Source organism: Oryzias melastigma, linkage group LG14, assembly GCF_002922805.2.
Source record: "Oryzias melastigma strain HK-1 linkage group LG14, ASM292280v2, whole genome shotgun sequence".
Lineage (NCBI taxonomy): Eukaryota > Metazoa > Chordata > Actinopteri > Beloniformes > Adrianichthyidae > Oryzias > Oryzias melastigma.
Genome location: NC_050525.1, coordinates 12416487 through 12437093, shown reverse-complemented (window position 1 = coordinate 12437093; position 20607 = coordinate 12416487). Strand labels below are relative to the sequence as shown.

At 38.6% G+C, this 20607-nt stretch overlaps 2 protein-coding genes across 3 annotated transcripts in view; one reads left to right on the top strand and one right to left on the bottom strand.

Annotated features, from left to right (window-relative positions):
• The first annotated feature begins 1880 nt into the window (after positions 1-1880).
• Positions 1881-10750, top strand: gnb2 (guanine nucleotide binding protein (G protein), beta polypeptide 2). The gene is made up of 10 exons (XM_024265735.2): positions 1881-2374; positions 3378-3459; positions 3557-3595; positions 4369-4475; positions 5209-5272; positions 5560-5722; positions 7115-7181; positions 7251-7452; positions 7579-7795; positions 9824-10750. The coding sequence occupies exons 2-10, from the start codon at positions 3403-3405 to the stop codon at positions 9928-9930; spliced, it is 1023 nt and encodes a 340-aa protein (XP_024121503.1). The 5' UTR covers positions 1881-2374; positions 3378-3402; the 3' UTR covers positions 9931-10750.
• A 2058-nt stretch (positions 10751-12808) lies between these two features.
• Positions 12809-20607, bottom strand: part of mink1 (misshapen-like kinase 1) — a 29612-nt gene continuing 21813 nt past the window's right edge. For both annotated transcript variants that reach the window (XM_024265732.2, XM_024265733.2), the window contains 7 exons: positions 19262-19405; positions 18891-19025; positions 18684-18784; positions 18422-18571; positions 18181-18340; positions 17951-18090; positions 12809-16413 (listed from right to left, as the gene is read on the bottom strand). In XM_024265732.2, coding sequence (XP_024121500.1) covers positions 16330-16413; positions 17951-18090; positions 18181-18340; positions 18422-18571; positions 18684-18784; positions 18891-19025; positions 19262-19405 — 914 coding nt within the window. In that variant the 3' untranslated portion in view covers positions 12809-16329. The remainder of the gene's footprint in view (positions 16414-17950; positions 18091-18180; positions 18341-18421; positions 18572-18683; positions 18785-18890; positions 19026-19261; positions 19406-20607) is intronic.

Sequence of the window (20607 nt, the reverse complement as noted above, 5' to 3'; positions counted from 1 at the left end):
AAGGTTAAATATAGCTAAAGTATAGTCCGCAACTGTATAAAAACTAGTTTATTGGTATCTTATTGTAATAAATCTAAACTGTGTGTTATAAATTTATGCGTGTATGGTGCTAACGCGAGGTTAGGATAAAGTTTAAAAATAGCTGCACCTCTCCTAATGACCACTAGAGGTCAGTGTTAGGACAACAAAAAGTTCTCTCTGACTTTTGACCTTCTCAGATGATCCTTTGTCTTCCTGTTCAAGTTAAGAAAGTTGTTTCCCTAAATTATGAACATGTTTAAGAACAAATTCAAGAACAGTACAGTAATATGACATGTCCGAGCATTTTTATTAACCAAATCAAAGACAAAAAAGTTTAAGACATTCTAATAACACAATAATAATAAACCTGATATGAATCAATTAAATTACTTTTCCCCCCAAAAATAAGAGAAAATTAAAACAGGGACTCGCTTGTAAAAAGTTAACACTTTAAAAAGTACAATTATTTTTTTCTGTTGTTTATTTCATTTTTTATACAGGGTAAATACGTTTTTTAATTTCTTTTTTTATGTTTTTGAAAAAAGAACTTACTGGCCTTTTCTCTCTTAGCCTAAATACAATTTTGCCAAAATTATTATTAGGTTTATTAAATAGTTGTATGTTTCATTGGAATGGAGGATAGAGTAATTAAAGATAAAAAATAAAATAATAATAATTGTTCTTCTAACATGCATGTGAGATGTTTGTAGATCATTCTAAAATATGGAGACAATAGGACCATCTTCAAAATGATGTTTGATGCTTTTTCCACCAGCCTGACAGAAAGAGCACTTTTTTTTTTTTTACAACGTTAGGGAAAACGTGACCAATATATTTTTTTACTGGATAATATTTGTGTATAATTTGAAATGAAAACGGTTTTATTAAAGCTCCGAAAGTCTAACCAATTTTACAAAAAGAGTTTGAAATTATCATAAGCATTGAAGTCCCAATAAAACCATCTTTTTTAGCTAATGGTATTTTAGAAGCATTCCAGTGGACTATAATGAAAAATATGCAGTTTGCAGCCAAAAATAATGACAAAAAACTATTGTTTACTAGGACACATACTGCAGAGTTGTGGGCGGGACTGTTGGGGGAGAGTAAGCTTGCCCTCATTTCCCATCATCCCTATGTTTACGTCGTCTACTGTTAGCTCACAGCCCCACACAACCTCACCGGTGCAACAAATATGACAAGCAATGTTGGAGCCCTACAATTTTGAGCCAAATGCCAACTTAGATGAGGAAAGAAAAGATGTGGATTTATTTGTCTGCAAGTGGATGCATCCGAATGGAGCATCAGCGAGTTTGTGGTCCTTTTTCTACCTTATAAAAACATTCTTTTTAAAACAGCATTTTTTCATCTCGTAATTCACAACAATCTGAATAAACAAAATACTCAGAAATGCCATTTTAAGCTTTATTTTCTGTCCTCCATCCACAGAAAAATGACATGTTAAAACACCAAAACCACTATTTTTATTGGTTTTTAAAACCTTAAAAAATTATGAATTAAATTTACTCATTATAAAATATCAAGATGTAACACCTTTTGTGCCTATTTCTCAGTTTTTTATTTAAAAAAAATAAATATTGCTAAAGTGTGCATTATTTGAGCACACTTCAGATTATCAAATATTTGTAATTAAAAATAAAAAATGAAATAGATTATGGTATTCGACAAGATTGTTGGATCTGGACAGGATTAAAATGGAGTAATCTTGGGGATTTGATAATCGGGTTAGGGGCAACCACGTGACGCATAGAATACATTTCCAATAGAAATCTATTTGAACATGTTTCCCTGGCTGTCCATCATGATGTTGGAGTGGTCGTCTGCGCTGCTGCTGTGCAGACTGCGCTGAAGGGAAGGCGGCTGCTGCTGTGCTGAGGTGTCGGAAGAGGGAGGAAGAGGAGGAGGAGGAGGAGGAGGCAGCAGCAGAGAGAGGAAGGAAACGAGGATAACGTCACGAAGACTCGGAGTAAAAACAGGCTGTTTAATGGACGGACCGTGACGAGGGGGAACGAGCTTGGGCCCGATTTCTGCTCCTTTTTGGACAAAGATGTTTGTGTTCGAGTCCCCGCAGTGAAGAGGAGCGGCCCGTTTGCGCGAGGAAAACCGCGACGCACAGCAGCGGATCTCAACTCCTTTTTTTCTTTCCGCTAAAGCAGGAAAATGGAAAGCTCTCATCGTGACACATTGAACTGAACTTTGTCCTCATATATGTGTATATTTTCCCTGTTCTTCATCTTTTAATGCTCGACGAAGACCTCCACTTCAATCGTGCGCGGCATTTTTGGGGACGTTCCTGTCAGCTCTATTCACAAGCAGCATCGGGGGAAATTCACAGGTAGCCACCCTTTATCCGACTCTGACAGCCGCTGCATGTCCGCGGAGGATGAGATGACAGATGATGATGATGGGGATGGGGGTATTGGAGGCGATGAGCGTGGCTGAGGATGGGATGAAGGCCGCTGTCTGTCTGGACAGTCCTCCACCGATGCGGCCTACAGTCACTCCCTCCCTCAGTGGTGCATGCGGGAGCTCCCGCCGCTCCTCTGTGCGTTTCCACTCATGCACTTTGTCTCTGCGGCTGCACAAGTCCACGAGATGCTGCTTTTGGTTGCACCTAAAGGGGTGGGGCCCCACTCTGACCCATCATCATCATCATCATCCCAGCATCTGGTCTGGATGAGGCCTACCCCCCTCCATCTTTTTTTTTTTTTTGTCTCCGGATTGGTTAAATAAACAGCTGAGCCAGGAGACAGACCCATGATGCACCCCTTTTGGCTTCCATTAGTGCTGCGTGATCCATCTGCTGTGGGTCCCTCCTGGGAGCAGCACCGTGGCTAAACGCTCTTCCCCCTGCAGTGTCTACTGTATGCATGCTTCTAAGGGGGGGGGGGGGTCAGTAGCTGCACACATGCAAATACTATTAGAGGCTGCAACTGTAACTCCAGTTAGGGCAGGGTGTGCAAGATGCTAAGCAAAGATACTATTTTTGAGGTTTAAAACGCTCACGATCTCTAACTGGCCGGTCAGTGGTGCTTAAATCGCCTCAGATTATCACAGATTATTCTCCTGAGTTAAAGCAGCCATGGTTGCATTGTCATAAACAGATTACAAGGATTTTCTCACTGTGGAGATTAGAAACTCTACTCCATTTAATTATACACAAATAGAGCGCAAGAAGAGTTTTAAGTCATTCTTTTTTTAAATCAACCAGATTAATGGATTAAATATTCGCTAATCCTTGATTACTTACTTACAGGATGCATATTCCATCATCCTATTAAGTTTCAGATGATGCTTTATTTAGATGACGGTGATTACAGTTGTGCTTCATTCAACAGGTGAAGGAGCTCGGAAAAAATCAAAATGAGTGAGTTGGAGCAGCTTCGTCAGGAGGCCGAGCAGCTGAGGAACCAGATTAGAGTCAGTTTTAAAAAAATAAAAAAAGTATTTGATCAATTTTGATGTTTCAATCTGAGATTTTTCACCGTCTTCTCTCTGTCTGTAATTCCATGACCAGGATGCCAGAAAGGCATGTGGAGATTCTACCCTGACACAGGTAAATATACAAAACACTGTCAAAAATATGACATTTCAAGTACAATTGGAAACTTAGTCTAAAATAACCATGGATTAAACTGAAAATGCATTTTTGAAGTATCTATGAGTGGTCATTTAACTCAAACTAATGGTTATGGGAAACAAACAAACCCGTTTCAGAGGGAATATATTACTGACATCAAAGAAAACATCTGCAGAGATTACTAAAGTTGCCAAAATAAGGTTAAGAAAATGTATATTCCATTGAAAAATGATGGAGAACCATCATTTTTGGGGGGAAAAAAGTGTTTAAGACCTCTTGAATGCTTAAAGAATCACTCGGATCATCTTTGGATCTGTTGTAAAAGTGGTCTTTTCATCATGATTATCCCATTTTTAACCAAAATCAAAAAACCCACATCATTTTCCAGGACAACGTTTCTACAGAGCAGCAGTGTGGGTGGGTCTGTTGCTGAGAGCTCTCTGTTTACATGCTCTCCTGCTAGCTTCCAGCCTCTCAACCTAACTTTACAGGTGCAACAAAAATGACGATCAATATTGGAGCTATTAGGGAAAATGGGGAATATTATCATATGGGGTAGTAATTTATAAAATAAATATTATTATTATAAAATAGGGTCATATTCATATGGAAATGATGTAAATTTCTCATTTGTTTGGAGGGGTGGGTCAAATAAGTTTAGGATGATGAAGAATAAAATAAAAAAGACTCTTACATGAGCGAGTTTCTGCAGTAAAGATGAGAATAAACATGATTTCCCTCAAACGTAGATGGCAGCCGGTCTGGACCCAGTGGGACGGATTCAGATGCGGACGAGACGCACCCTCCGCGGTCACCTGGCCAAGATCTATGCCATGCACTGGGGGTCAGACTCAAGGTCAGAATCAGTTCAATTTGTTGCATTGTGGAGGACGGAAAAAAGCGTCAACATCCATCCCTGCTGTGAGACATGGAAAATCATCTGTCAAGATGCTAAGAAGGAGGATTTAAGCAAAGCAGGGAATGTTTTCATATCGCTCAGCTGACGCCTCTTCCAGTCGGAACAGTGATTCACTTTGTCTTTGTTTACTAGATCAACTAGAAAGACAGACGGTCGGAAGAAAAAAACAGAAACGTTTGCTGCTTGGGAGAGCAGAATTTGCCAGTTCAGGAGGATTGTCCTCATTTTTACAGATCACATGACATCATAGTGAGACTGACGCCTTTATATGATTTATAGCTCCTCCCACATTTAGCTTTATTTAGGAGTTTACTCAGAAAATAGCATTTTTCTGTAAAAGGTTTGTTATTTATCTCTATTGTGTCATGTTGGTGCCTTATAAATATAAATATCCATGTATTATTTAAGGATATAATTTTTTTATTTGTAGATTATTTTAAATCTAAAAAATCTTTGCACTTTTTAGTAGGATTATTCTAATATATATATAAAAATAGTACATAAAACAACCCCTCTAATAAGAATATGTAAAATATTATTTAGTTTTTATTATTTAGAATTGATTGGCTTGTTTTTTTTATTAAGTCTGAATCTTTTAGTTGTTATTTATGAAGTTTGTAACATTTCGTAAATGTCATACATGTTCAAAAATGTTTTTTTTTCTCTTCAGGCTTCTGGTTAGCGCTTCTCAAGATGGAAAACTCATCGTCTGGGACAGCTACACGACTAACAAGGTAAAGTCAGTAAAAATATTCCTCTCACGAGATAATCTGCAAAGCATGTCTAGACTAGAAGTCTCAGAGTTAAGTCGTCTCATTTTTATGACGTTAGGCGGCATTTTTCTAATTCATTTAGCAAACTTTAGCCCTAAAACAATCATGTTTTTTATTCATATCTGTGAAGCTTTTATTTAATCTAAACTCGTTTATTAATAAGATGAAAATTCCACAGTCAAAACTGGAGGGAAAAAAGGCCCATTCCTGTGTTTCCATTTGGTTTCACTCTGCTCTGCATGTCTCAGATCCACGCCATCCCCCTGCGCTCCTCCTGGGTCATGACGTGTGCTTACGCCCCCTCTGGGAACTATGTGGCCTGTGGAGGCCTGGACAACATCTGCTCCATCTACTGCTTGAAGACGCGTGAAGGCAACGTCAGGGTCAGCAGGGAACTACCTGGCCATACAGGTGAGAGCGGCGTCCGGCTCTCACTCCCGCCCGCCCCTTTGGTCAAACGCACTCCAGGCGTGCACGCACAGCTCCTCCGTCTCATGGGAATCCCCAGTTTTGAAGCTTTTGCGACAACAAAGCTTTGTTTTCATCATTATTAGTTAATAAGATCACTCAGTCGCAATGAGCTGAGCTCAGATCTGATAGATTTTAGCAACACCGTGAGAGGATTTTATCATGTGTGGTGGTCAGGGTTTGCAGATTTTTATCACTTTTGTGGAAATAATAATTAAAAAAAGATATTAAATAATAAATATAAACATTAGCCAACTCTTACAGGGATAGTTTATGGGTATAATGTTATTTTATCTCAAAGAGTTTCAAATAAAATCAGGGTTTATTGCTGCATTTCTGGTTGAATTAAATTAATTTATTGAATAAGGACAGATATAAAAACATAGACGTACTGTAAATAGTGGTCTCATGCCCATATCATAATGCTTTTAGCCAGAGCTAGTTTGCAGCAAAAGTGTAACAAACACTTAAATGGAAAATGTCTTCCCATTTTTGTGTTATCCATGCAATAACCTCTTAAATCTGACTAAATAGATGTGACTACACATCTATTTAAATATATTGAAATGCTTCAAAATACATTTACGTTTATCTAAATCTCTCTGTATTTCTGAAGTATTTAACAATAACATCATTTTTATGATAAAAGATTCCCATTTACTAACTTTGGCCTTTTTTAGACTTTAAAAAAGTGAATGAAACTTTCATTTCATTCTTCAGTAGGAAGGACATTTTCCCGATAAGTGGTGTATTTTATCTACTGCTTAGCAGCAAACTTTGAAAAACTTTGTTAAAAGTAAAAGAAAAGTGTCTTCAGGTAACATCGGTAGTGATCCGATCTGGAAAAAGTTAGGACCATTTAACAACAGTGATTTAAATAAAAATAATGTTATTTCTCAATTTCTCGTAAAAGGGGGGGTGGTCCCAGCTAGTTCAGTTTACTCAAAAAAAAAAAAAAAACAAGATAGTATCTTAGATCCTGCATGCCTCAGCCTGTATGTTAAAACTCATGACAGTGACTGGGAAGAACGGGAAGAAGAAGGAAAAGTGGATCTCTGGAAGGAGCCTGACAGACTGGTTTTGCTTGTAAAGTTTTTTTTTTTTGTAAAATATTTGACTAATTTAGTCAAGACTTTAGACAGATGAAGCGATGGTTGATAGTCAGAACATAAGAGGATAAATAAATGTTGGAGCATAAATATTGAATAACAATTGTTAGGCATGGTGGTAGAGGGATAGTCATGAGGGTTGTGCTGAACTTTGCTGTGAGCCAAAGTTTTCGGCACCTGAAATAGGAATAATCTGCTGATCAAAACCTCCTGTCTGGATTTCCAGGTTACCTGTCATGTTGCCGCTTCATTGATGACAATCAAATCATCACAAGTTCTGGAGACACCACCTGGTGAGTCCCAAAGGGCTAAACCTGTCCTCCGCAGAAGGTCGTCGCTGACTCTCTGCTCTCTGATTTCAGTGCGATGTGGGACATCGAGACGAGTCAGCAGACCACTGTGTTCTCGGGCCACACCGGCGACGTCATGAGCCTGTCCCTGTCGCCGGACCTGCGCACCTTCGTGTCAGGGGCCTGCGATGCTTCGGTCAAGCTGTGGGACATCAGGGACAGCATGTGCCGGCAGACCTTCACAGGTCACGAGTCGGACATCAATGCTACCTGTGTGCGTGCTTCTGGTTCCTTCATTCCTTTCGCTTAAAGAAAGCGCTCATGTGTTTGTGCTAAAATGTGGCATAAAAGCAGACAAATAATCAACCAAACCGATCCGATTTCTATTCCTTCGTTGCAGTTCTTTCCCAATGGCAGCGCTTTTGCTACAGGCTCTGATGACGCCACCTGCAGGCTGTTTGACCTGCGCGCAGACCAGGAGCTCAGCGTCTACTGCCACGACAACATCATCTGCGGCATCACCTCTGTGGCTTTCTCGCGCTCCGGCCGCTTGCTGCTGGCGGGCTACGACGACTTTAACTGCAACATCTGGGACGCCATGAAGGGGGACAGAGCAGGTGGGTGAAACAGAGAGGTGTGGAGGCTCCACCTACGAGCTGCTCCAAACAGGTAGAGCATGTCGAAGCAAAAAAGACCTTAAAAGACCTTTAACCTTTCATAAATGACTTTATTTATGAGATCAAACCTTTAAAGTTTCACTCCGATCATCCACACGGAATTTAATCATAATTATGGCGCTTTTAGTCAAAATCAAAATACCACAAGTTGTTTTCTAGTAGTTCATTAGAAATTTTCCTTTTAGTTGTGGGCAGGACTGTTGGCTCAGGATAACCCCGCCCCCCTTCCCGTCACGTATAACCGATAACGTAGCTTACAGCCCCGCAAATCCCCAACCGAACATTGCCGGTGCAACAATAATAGTGCGCAACTTAGATGACAGTTCCAACGAGGAAAACAAAAACATACATGGATCTATTTGTCTGCAGTAGATGGATCAGAATGGAGCTGAGCAGGGAGCTTGTGGCCCGCCCACAACAATGGACCCTTTTTGCTGTGACGTCAGACAAAATGGCGTCAGGGATGTGAGCGTGATACACAACTTTCGAATTTAGACCAGGAAACCGAAGAACTTAACGCTGTTCAACACAATTTTACATAAATAATCAATGAACCGTACCAATTTCAACAGAAAAATGTAATCGTTCACAAATCTAAATACAAATTTGAATAATCTTCCAATATTTGAGGTTTCATTCAAAATATTGACCTTTCATTTGAACAGATATAATTCTCACGGGTTCTATTTTGGCTGATGTTATTTGCAGGCTAAATTTACTTGTTCTACGGGATATTTTAGGGGATAATTGTAAAAACAGGAATGGTTTGGTTTAGTGAAAATGTTAAGAGCAGCTATCGAGCCAAGCATTTTCAGCTTTCAAAATAATCCTCTCTGGGCGAACGTCTTAAAACATTACGTGAAAAAAGTCACTTTCATATTTTTGGCAACAGTTTTCAATTAATTTGATCATTTTTTTTACCTTTGTTTTCCCAGAGATCAGACACATTTATGAACAAAAACAACAAAGAGGAGCGACGTTAGAACCACGGCTGAGCTAACAGCTGCTCACTGACCGCAGTAGAAAATATTGCAACAGTAAAAAGTTTTACTTTAACATCAGACACTCTGGAATTGTCTGACTTTTAATCTGTTTACATGGATTTTTTGAAAGGAAATTTAGGCAACTTTTAAGTGGGTAGATCTTCTGTAACTCCACGGCTCATATTCAAAGCTAATGCTAATTAGCATAGATTAAAAGAATAAAAACATAATTACCTTCATAATCAAACAAGCAGCATTTCGTAAAGTACTCGTAACCTTTGTCTAACTTGTCAGAGAGAAATAATCCACAACTGGTTTAATAAAATCCATAGGAATTTGGGGAAGCCTTATTGACATTTGTGCTCTGATTTGAGAACAATCTAGAGAGGGAAAACCAATACAACCAGGTAGGACCTTTTTAAAATAAATATTGTACAAATTTCGGTTACAGTTGGTTAGCTTACCTATTATTATTTATGTAAAATTGCTTCATTCTAAACAATAGGGACTGGAAGCGACTCGGCACTTTCCGGCAACACGTGAAAAGGGTCTATTTGAATGGAGAAATACTCAGAAATGTAATTTCAATCTCAATTTCCTTTACATATGTCCTGCATCATGACAAAAATGACATAAGAACATGTTACGAACACCAAAAAAGCACAATTTTCATTGGAGAGGGTGTATAAATGACATTTTTTGCATTCGTACTGATCACCATCAAGTTTAGTCAGTTATTTACCTCAACCTAACAACAAATTTAAAAAATGAGGCAGTTTAAGACGAGCTGAAGGAAAAGTCATGTTCTTGATTCTAAGAAACCCAACTGATAAGCTCTGCAACCTGTGGCGTGTTTTCCTCATAACCTGGACTTCAACACCGCACTGGTCAAAGGAGAGAAAGTGGCCATTGTAATGCGTCTTTGTCACAAAGACACATTTCACAGTAATAAGAGGCCTTTTGTCTGTCGGCCTTCTTCCTGTAGGAGTGCTGGCTGGCCACGACAATCGAGTGAGCTGTCTGGGCGTGACGGATGACGGCATGGCGGCGTGCACGGGCTCCTGGGACAGCTTCTTGAAGATCTGGAACTGAGCAGCCGCACCCTGCCCCCCACCTGTGGCGACAGGGGTGGTGCTAGCGGGGCACAGTTTGCACCCTGTATTTCACACTGTATGTACGATTTGACAAACCTGTACTGTACATAATATACATGACTTATGAGTTTACACACACTGCTTGGAAACACACGACACGAAACCGACTCACGTCCACAGAACTTACGGCTGATCAAAGTGCACAGAAGCACACGCACACATTCACTCTGTAAAATAACATGTGAGACCAAAAACAGCCGAGTCTTCTTCTGCTCCAGTACATAAAAAAAAAAAATACAAAACACACTTTATCACTATTACCTGAAGCCTTTTAATGCGCCTGATATTTCTCACTGCTCCTCCAGTTCAGCAGGGAATTGTTGGTCAATTCTCTCTTTGTTTACAACGCAGCTCTCCAGTGCACTTCGCATTTCTTTCTCCACAACTTCTGTCTCATTTGCATCTCAGCAACGCTTACGAAAAAAAAAAGAAAAGAAGAGCCGACGTGACACCATTAACGCTTCTTACCACATAATCACTTTTTTCTTAGATGTACCTTCACATTACCTTCCGTACATCTGCTCTGATGATTTTTAATTTATGTCCATTTTTACACTTTCTTCGTGTTTTCCCAGTGTGCCTCAGATACACTGACGATTAGAGATGATCAATGCAGTTCAATGATCTGGGGTAAAAGAGAAGGAAAATGATCTCAGCCGGCAGGAGCCAGTATTTATACTTTGACTTTGTCACTGTACTATCTTCATTGCTGTGGTATAACTGTACATAATATTAATAAATAATAGCCACTCCTGCCAGTCGTTGCTTCTTTATTTGCTTTGGTTTTATCATTTTTTTGACCAAATCAATCAAACCAAATGGACATCACCTACATTTTAGCTTTAAACTAATAAAATACAAAATTGTGTTATATATATGCTGAGATACACCTCAAACAAAACACTAAATAGATGAAAGAGTTACTATATTGCTTTAATGTAGATATTTTGGGCTTTATGTTAAATATTCCTTGCAGAATTTTATGTAAGAACGGATAAATATTTGGTTCCTAATTTTTTTTTCCTGTTAGAGTGGCGTATAACTGTACCTGACCAAAAATAGAATAAAATAAAAATATATAAAGTTGTACTGATTTAACTCAAATGATTACTGGCTGCTCTTGATAAAAGATAAACTGATCTGGGAAGATTTTGGCACCATCATGTGGCTAAAAAGGGAAGTGCACTTTTTCCAACTTGTTCCCTTGGTACATCTGTTTTCAGAAAACTAAAGTATAAAGTCTGAAGATTTTTTTTGTTTCATTTTTTAAGTGTTAAAAATGCTTTGCAGCATCCACACAATAGTGATCCAATACAACAGTGATTCTCCTGCTCTTTTCTGTAAGTTTTTTGGCATGTAAACACTCATATTTTCAGCTATTTTAGCAATCTTGATATCAAAATGCTCTGCTTGCTCAAAACATTACTGCTTGTACTTTTGGTTTTCATAAACTATATAGTTTTTAAAAGATTGAGCAAAATATGGCCCTTAGAAAATGAATGAGAAATTGCTTAAATTCTTCAAAAACATTGTGCACTTTAAAACTTGTGAACTTCTGCATATACTTTTAGCTAGACACCATTCAAACTTTAAAACGTTCATCAACTACCACATTTTTTAGAGTAATTTGGAATTGAGCTTTTATTTAGCATCGTGCTAGTTGTTTTTGACTAATTAAGACATTTTTCCAGTTTTAGGGCTAATTTGGAGCTAATATAAGCTAATATTTTAGCATTATGCTAATTGTTTAGTGAAAATTTGACTTTTTAAAATGATTTGGGCAAATATGGAGTTTAGCTGATATTTTAGAATTATTCTAGCTGTTTTGGCAAAATTTACCATTTTTCTGTTTTTTTGCGTGGCTATTTAGCATTTAGCTAATATTTTTGGCAAACTATTAGCTTCAGATTTAGCATTTTCAGCGATTAACTTCAGCATTTTCAGCGGCCACATTCAGCTTCAAACTTGCATTGTCGCCGGTAATGCTATATGTCTAGTTTTCATTGTGATTTTCAGGTAATGAAGACTCAAACTGAGTCTCTAAAAACAAGAAAACATTGGTAAATCATTGTGTTGCACTGTAAAAATAATATATATAAAGCATGCTGATGTTTTTGGGCCTCTAAAATGTCTTTCAGTTCAGATCAAAAACTACACATTCATGAGGAGAACTGCTGGATTAGAAGACAATCAGTGTCATTCTGCACAGGAAGTTTAGACGACACATTGTTGCCAAAGAAGCTAGTTGTTCACAGAGTACTGTTTCCAAACTCAATAATAGAAAATTGAATAAAAGGAAACGTTTCACCCAAAACAATCAATTTAAGAATTTGGAAAGTTAGTGGACAACTACTGGGATTAGAGCTTTAAAGGAATCTCTTGAGCAGAACATGACCTTTAGTTGTTTCCTGTGTGACACCAGAACTGTGTCCACCCTGCGAACAAACAGAACTGGATTGTTGTCCTTAGATACAAGCTTTTCCAAGTTTGTATGTCAGATCCAGTTGTCCAGATCCAAGAATTTAGAAGAAAAGAGGCAATCTACAAAAATCAAGTCCCTTCAAGTGTTTGAACCTTGTCATCTGCTCAAGTTCTTGTTGATGTCAAACTCTTCCGACCCGAACCCAAAGATCCTATGGAGTACAGAAGATCAGAGACTCCAGACTTAAGCGTGGGAAAGAGCTGAAGTTCCTTTTTTTCATTTTACATGAATTTACTTTTATGATTGTGAGAGGCACAAAAGTATTTTTTGAAATGTTAAATTAAATATAATATAGCAGAAGTTCTTAACAGAATAAAAAAATGAGATTGAGTCATTTTATTTTTCAAACAATCTTTATTAAGACATGAATTCATTCAACAATCTTCAAATTTTAAAGTTTATGAAATACAATCTGGAGTTAAACTTCACAAGTAACACAGACAGGCGCGCGCACGTGAAAACATTGTAAAACTATTAAAGAAGAAGAATATAAAAACAAAATGTTCTAAAGAAATAAAAGATGTTATACTTCTGCCATAAGATCAAAAAAAAAAACCTCACCAAGTTTTGATCTGCTTCACTTCTAGCTGTAGCTGCTAGACCGTTTAAAACAAACTACAATGTAAGCTGTGACAGAAAAGTGCCTCGTTACATCATCCACCCGTCATTTCATACAGATTATGAAGGCAGATTGAGAATTCACTTTAAAAGCACATGTTTTTGATGACTACAAATTAAGAGAAGAAAACTAAAGTCACACCACCCGGCCTACATTTCTCCACCAAAGCCACTACCTGCAAGCGCGGCTCTTGATTTGTTCGAATGCTTGTATTGCTTATGAAACTAAAATATAGTCTTTATTCACAGCGCAAAGCTGTAAGCCTGCAACCCGACAGCGTCCCTTCACTGATGATGGACCGGCAGGCCTTTACAGCCACTCAACTGTTACCAAGGCTTAGGTCACTAAAGGTGCTTTAAGGGAAATCTAAAATAAAAGCCATTTTTTAGGCTATATGAGGCAAAAGATGAACCTAAAAGAATAATATGTAATCATTTATATACTTTATTCTTCCGTAAAACATATTTTGGTATATATTATAACTTAATTATAGCTTAACTTTGATTGATGATGGTTAGTTTGCAGATCAGCCTCACAAATTTGATTCTGTTTCTGGCTGCAAAGCCTGTCAACAGACATACCTACTGATTACTCATAGTTGACAGTCTTTTTTTTTAATTTAATATACGTTTTTGTAGATCTGGACAAAGGCTCCATCACCCCTCTCCTGAGGATCACCTGAGAATATGAAAGACCTCCTCCGCTAAAGACTATATTTCCGTTCTGAACGTCCACAGCAGCTAGTTTTCACCCCGACGAGCTTCACAGCTGATCAAATAAAGCTAAAAGAGCAAAATAAAGTGTATAGAATCCGAGACCCGGTTTCAGCTTGGACATTGTGCTTGGGTTATTGGCGTGGAACATACTTTTATATAAATACAAATCTGTCGTAGATGTACATTCACTTTGATTTCTCAATATAGACTCATTTACATATTTCAGAAAATAGGCTTCTCAGAATATTTCTAACTACTCTCCCCACCACAAGATTAGCACAATCAACACCATTGAAGAACAAGCACTTATTTTAATCTGTGCACTATGAAGCTGTATAATCTGAGCAGGCATCACACGCAGTTTCATTCAATGTGCGCGCAGGAATTTTCAAACACAAACATGGCTTTTTTTTCTGCGAGAGGATCTTCAACACGTCGCCAGGACGACAGTGACGCGTCATCATCGTTGTTATTGCTACTTTCTAACGGGACACAGGTCTGGTTTTTCAGTTTAGGTTAAACGCCACAAAGGAGCTCATTCACGGGAAGGTTACTTTTTTCTCTTAAGTGCACTTAACCGATTGCTCATCCTAACGAGGGAGTGAACGGTTGTGCCGAGTAAGACATTTGAAGGGTTGGTAAAGGAGGTGGAGGGGGGGGCTCATGACCTTTCCTGAAACCTCTCGGCTTCCCAACTTCAAGGCACTGCTTTGACTGTAAACATGGCAGATTGATTTAAAAAAAAACCCACGTGAAGTGGATTGTTTTTGAGAAACCTGTACTGAAGGTCATGGCACAGAACAGATATTCATTCGGACGGGAACACCACCTTCCACACACAATGACATCGTCTTATCGATGTCTAACATGCACAACCGAGTGTGTGTTTTTGCTCAAATGAAAGTGCTTTCAATGCTCGCCTATGTTTTATTATTCTGACTATAAAATCTTGATCTCCACTTGAAAAAAAGACAGTACGGTTTGGATAACTCAAAAGATATTTGCTTAAAATGTATTGATTTATCTATTGATCTACTAAGATCACTAATCTTTCTCATTTTCCAAGGACTTTTTGTTTTAGCAATGAGGGAAAAATAAATGTAAACTTTAAAATAAAAATACACATCAATTTAGTTTTTGTACAAGAAGAGTTTGTGTCAGTTTTTGTACATCTAACTTTATTTAAAGGAGGCTCTTGAGAGCAAACGATAAAAAAAATGTTAAAGTTTTGGATTTTAAAGTTAGAAAGAAGCTCTGATTATTAATCTGAAGGATCATTCCGTCTGCTCTTCTTCCTTTGGCCCTGACTTCCACTTATTTGCAAAATATACTGTGAACTTTGGCAGAATGTGAAAGATAAAGACTGATGAGCTTTCTCAAAAACTTCTGAAGAATACAAATGGCAGCATTGAGAGAGCGGTTCTGCTGCCATTCCAGGGACGGACACTTCCGACATAGAAATGCAACAAACGAGTTCAAGAAGTTAATAGGTCGAGCAGACCCCTGTGTGCCACCGTTCTCTCAATAATGACTGCACAAACACAATAAGTTCCTCCTCAACTCCACCACTCTGAAATATATATATAGCTGTGTGCTTGTGATGCAAGTACAGTAAAATCAAGAAAGCCAGAAGGCTTCTGCAAATACGTCATCACTACATATAATATCAAATTTCTATGTTTCAGAACTCTATGAAAGCAATGTGTTTAGATATGAGTCTTGACAGTTTTTTGGTTTTTCCTAACCTGTGGGACTTATAATCTTATAATTCTTATAATGAAGACTTCAAAGCTCTGATTGGGGGTTCGTTCATGTCAGAAACTAGAAAGCAAGACTAAAGCTTACAGTTTAGATAGATAGAAAACTGAAAAGATACAAGCCAAGCTACAGTACCTGGACTTTTACATCATTTTATGATACATCCACAATTTGTAATATGTCTACTAAGACCTTACGTTGAGTCTTTGTAATGCGCTCAGAGCGGCTGCAGCCTGCAGCACATGGGCGTTCCAGCAGTATTTTTCTTTTCTACCTCATGTCCCTGTAAACAGCGGCTAAATCGGAGGTGCCGTCTACTCGCTATCTCATTTCGACATACAGTATTTGTAAAGAACGCCTTTGCCAAAATGCAATGTCGAGCCGTCATGGAATGTTAACAGACTTCACAATTGAAAACTAAATAGCTACGACTGAACACGGATCTAACAAAGAAAAGTAAACCAAGCAGGAATATATGTATATATATATTATTTATGTACACACAGTACAAAGTAATGGATGTTAATAAGCTATCAGCAATGTTTCATGAGGACTCTGGGGAGAGCGTCTGCCTCTGCAGAAGCTGCATCTTAAGGAGTGTTGGCTGGAATGGATTCAGAGATGTGTGTGTGTGTGTGTTTACACGTGTGTGTGTGTTGGACAAGCTATAGAAGAAAGAGGGAGAGTGGCGTTCACATGCGTAAATTCAGATGCACTCGTCCTCCCGACCCGGCTGGGCTCCAGACCGGAGCAGCTGTTCCTTCACCAGTTCATGATGCAGTTTCTGTTCAGAGTCATGAAGTACACCTGGCTGCTGCCGCCTGAACGCACCGAAGCAAAGAACACCTGAGGAGCAGCACAGACACAACAAGCACAACCATGTCAGAAACAATCAAAAAAGCACAGAAGTACTTTAGATTTTTCACTCAACAAAATACAAAGTGACACATGTTCCTTAAGGACATTACCTTTGAGAGCTTTATTAACGAATCAACAGACGACTTTCTAACAAAAAACAAATGTGTTTGATGGCATGGAGGAGACTTTCTGTTTTGGAAACCACAAAAAATTTCTCTTTTTTCTGCTTTGCAACATCCCAGGGGGATACGGATATTTCGGACAATCTCAAAATAACCTTTTGTTTTTCCTGCCTAAAAAACCGCTCATCCATTCCTCTCGGGCAATTTTCCTCAGTCCACTGATATTCTCAGGTTTGTCTGCTCCAAATCTCTTCATCAAATCCCACCAGGGATTATCTGTCAGAATTAAATCCAGCGACTGTGATGCTACGGCACAACCTTGTAGGACATGCAAGAAGATTCAGTTGTTGTTGCAATTTATGAGGAGTGTTTGGAGTTACACACAACCATTTTGGATTTTGGATATAAGCATAAGAAGAAAAAAAATAAACAATTATATATTGGAGTTAGATCATTTTTGCTTTTTTCGTTGCATTTTTTTTCTCATCTTGTTAAATTAGGACTATTTTCTGAACACAAAGCTTTTAAATAATGACTATTTGGGGCAAAAAATGTGAAAATGATCAGCATTTTGCTCTATAAAAATTCTGGTTTATATATTTACACCAAACAGGGGGAGATGCTAAAGAAAACCGTCCATCCATCTACTATTCCGTCTTGGTTCTGAACAGGGTAACATGGGCCTATCTCGGCTACTCAGGGTGAATGTGGGGTTCATACCAGACAGTGTATTGGTCCATCACAGGTCCAATAATATGTGCTCTTAAGGTTCAAGTGAAGCATGTAGAAGTGAAGTGGAAAAAAAACACTCATGTATAAGGAAAACATTCAAACTCTAAACAAATAATCAGGGTTTGAACCTAGATCTTTTATGCTTTAAAGACCCACTCTGATGAATATTGTGGAAAAAAAATTAAGCTTAAAATTGCATTTCTGAGTACTTCTTAATTTAAATCATTGTGAATAAGAAGCAGATGAAAAAATACTGTTTAAAAAGAGTGTAATTATGATGTAGAAAAGACTCTGGGAGGAACACAAGCTCCATGCTTCACTCAATGCATCCACTTGCAGACCAACAGATCCATTCCTTTTCCTCACCTGAGCTGGCATCTGGATTAAAACTATACAGCTGGATAGCTCCACTATTGCGTGTCATATTTGATGCACTGGTTAAGTAAGGTTGGGGAGTGAGGGGATGTAAAAAGCACGTAAACAGAACGCTCTCAGGGAAGAGAAGGGGGGCGGTTATGTCCAGGTGGCAGAATCACTAAAAAATATTCACTCAGCTTTTATGCACTCCTTTTCCAATTGGTGTAAAATAATTAAACAAATAATGTCTTCATGAAGTTTAGAAGAGAATATTCTAGAACAGGTGAAAGCATCAAACCTCACAAATCCCATACCTTATCGTTTCTCTCACAAAGGAACTTCAACCTTTGAGCTCGTTTGTGCATGAAGACTCCATCCAGGTGACCGGTCTCCACAGAGCGGATCTCAATGGCTTTCTCCCCCCAGCCCATGATCTGATTCGAGCAGATGTGCGCTACAGAGTAAGACATGTTATTAGCAAAGAAAGAGTATTGAAATAATAAAGATTACACTAATTGCTCAGAAACACGGCTTTGAAGCGTACCAACAGAGGTGGGCATCTCGCCCCACTGCAGGACCACGTCCTTGATGATGCGTCCGTACGTGTTGACGTAAACGCCTTCATCCTCGTAGCACAGCAGCATCTCCATGCCGTCTGAGTTGGGCAGGAAGACGATGGCGTGCGGGATCACATGGCTTTGGATCTGTTTTTAAGCCAGAAGCGGAGCAGGGTTAGGTCGTGTCAGTCTCCCCAAATGATGAAGACCTGCAGCTCTGCAGCTTACATGAACTGGGATGTAGATATCATAATTGTTTCCAGAGTCCACATCAATAGCATGGAAGCCTGCGCAAGAGCCATAGATGACCTTCAACCTCTGACCTTCCTCCACCGTCAGGTCAACCAGGACAGGCCTGTGCGGCAGGTCTGCAAAAGACTAGTTCAAAGAAGAGAAGGGGTTAAGAAAAACTGAGATAATGAGAAATATAATATACTTCCCACTGATTAGCTTAAACTGCTGTCACCTAACGGTGAAAGAAGAGACTCACTTTGAAGGCCATGAATTTGTGATAAGGTTTGGGAGCCCAAGCGTACACTTCCACGGCGTTCTTTAAAGCGATCACCAGGAACTTGATCCGCTCGTATTTCACTGAACAGAGAGTTCGGCATTAGACACTTGTCATCAAATATTTAGCAACTCATCCATCCAAACATCTGAGGAGATAAAGCTAGTAGATAAAACATATGTCCCTCACCCACTTTGTAGTGCACACACCCCTCCATCTCCCCCACAGTGGTCCAACCCTGCTTCTTTTCAACCTCAGGGTCATTGTGAAGGATCTTATTCCTCAGCCAGGCCAGGTAATAGACACGCACCTTGTTTTTCTTGCCTTCATTGATGCAAAAGGGTAATATTAATAGAAGTACTAAATATTGGGATACAAAAATTCTTTAAACAGTCAGAGGGTGTTAATTTACACAACAAAATATGTATTAACTTACAATTCCTTAACATGTTTTACTGTTTTGATTAAGTTACAGTCCCAAAAAACAGATTTGTTTGACTTATACTCTACAAAAACAAATGCAACTAATTAAAGTGAGAGCTATGAGCAGGAGTTATCACCAGATATAGTGATCAAAAGGTTGAGGCCCTCCAAGACGTCCATTTGTTGGAACCTGCGAGAGTTGATGAGCGGGTAAACTTTTCCTTGGCCGCTTCGGTCCAGCAGCTTCAGGCCGTTTTCTGTTCCCACTAACAAGTTAACACCTGGAGACAAAAGTGGGTGTTTTTTATCGATTTAGATTACTGCTGTTCTCATTGACTTTAATGTAAAAAAAAATATAAATTCAATTAAATTTGCACCCAAACTGAGGTGGGGTCTTCTAATGAACAGGTGCAGTTGAATCCCTTAGCTTTAAAATGTCCAAAAACTGGTTTCAAATTTTTTTTTTACAGTATTTGACAAAAAATAATGTATTATAACCATAAATGCTAATTTTATCTAAATTACTTTGTTTTTCCACATTCATGTTGACATTTGTAGCCAAATGTCTGCTGGAGTCATAACAAGAAGAACCACTTTGATAAAAATCCTGTTTTTTTTATTTTTTATTTGTTCTTGTGACATTTTTTTCTCATGTGAAGGACACGTATAAGGAAAATTAAGATTAAAACTGTGTTTCTCAGTATTTGTTTTTGTTCAAATAGTTTTGAATCAGGAGCAGATGAAACAAAAGTAATTGGAAAATTGGTCCTCCTGACATCTCAGAGGCAAATGTTAAATTAACCACTACTTCTAATAATTAAAAGACCCATAGTAACACCTTTATAATAAATCAAAAGATGATTGGAGCGGAATTTCAAAGGAGGTGTTTTCTGTTCCCTCTTCAAAAGTTAACACTTCTTGACATATTCCAAAAAGAGTATGACATGGTGTGCAAAAAAATACCATAAAAACACAGTATAAAGGCAGTATGTCTGCACAGCTCTGTCTAAACCACCCTAGTAAAGAGCACAACCACTGTTTTCTCACTAAAATATTTGTGTGGATCTGCTTCTAATAGGGAGTACCAAAGGTTTTCAGCCTCTCAGTTGGTTCCATCTGCTTTTACACTAAAGCAAAACAAATCCTCTGGAAATGTAACAAGATAACAGCTGATCAACCCAAAGCGAGCACCGACTATGAAAGGAAAAAAGGAAAATCCCTCTGACAGTTTCAGTCAAATCCTTGCTTTTAGAATAGCCCGACTGGGTCAAAGCACCTCAATGAACACAATTCTGACTTTACTATACTGCAAACTACCTCTTTACTAAAACACATTTTTTGCCCGTTTGTGAGTTGCGTTTCTTTTCATACTGTGGACAGTTTCAACATGCTTTTCTAACTCTGCGGTGGTGCTTTGCTTCGCTTTCTGCTCTAACCTCGCATTCACTTTAGGTGAACCATACCAATGTTCCCTTGGAAGTGA

Coding starts and splice junctions, on each gene's coding strand:
- gnb2 (XM_024265735.2), top strand. CDS start 3,403: ATGAGTGAGTTGGAGCAGCTTCGTCAGGAGGCCGAGCAGCTGAGGAAC. Junction 3,460..3,556: donor AGCTGAGGAACCAGATTAGA/GTCAGTTTTAAA, acceptor TTCCATGACCAG/GATGCCAGAAAGGCATGTGG. Junction 7,796..9,823: donor CATGAAGGGGGACAGAGCAG/GTGGGTGAAACA, acceptor TTCTTCCTGTAG/GAGTGCTGGCTGGCCACGAC.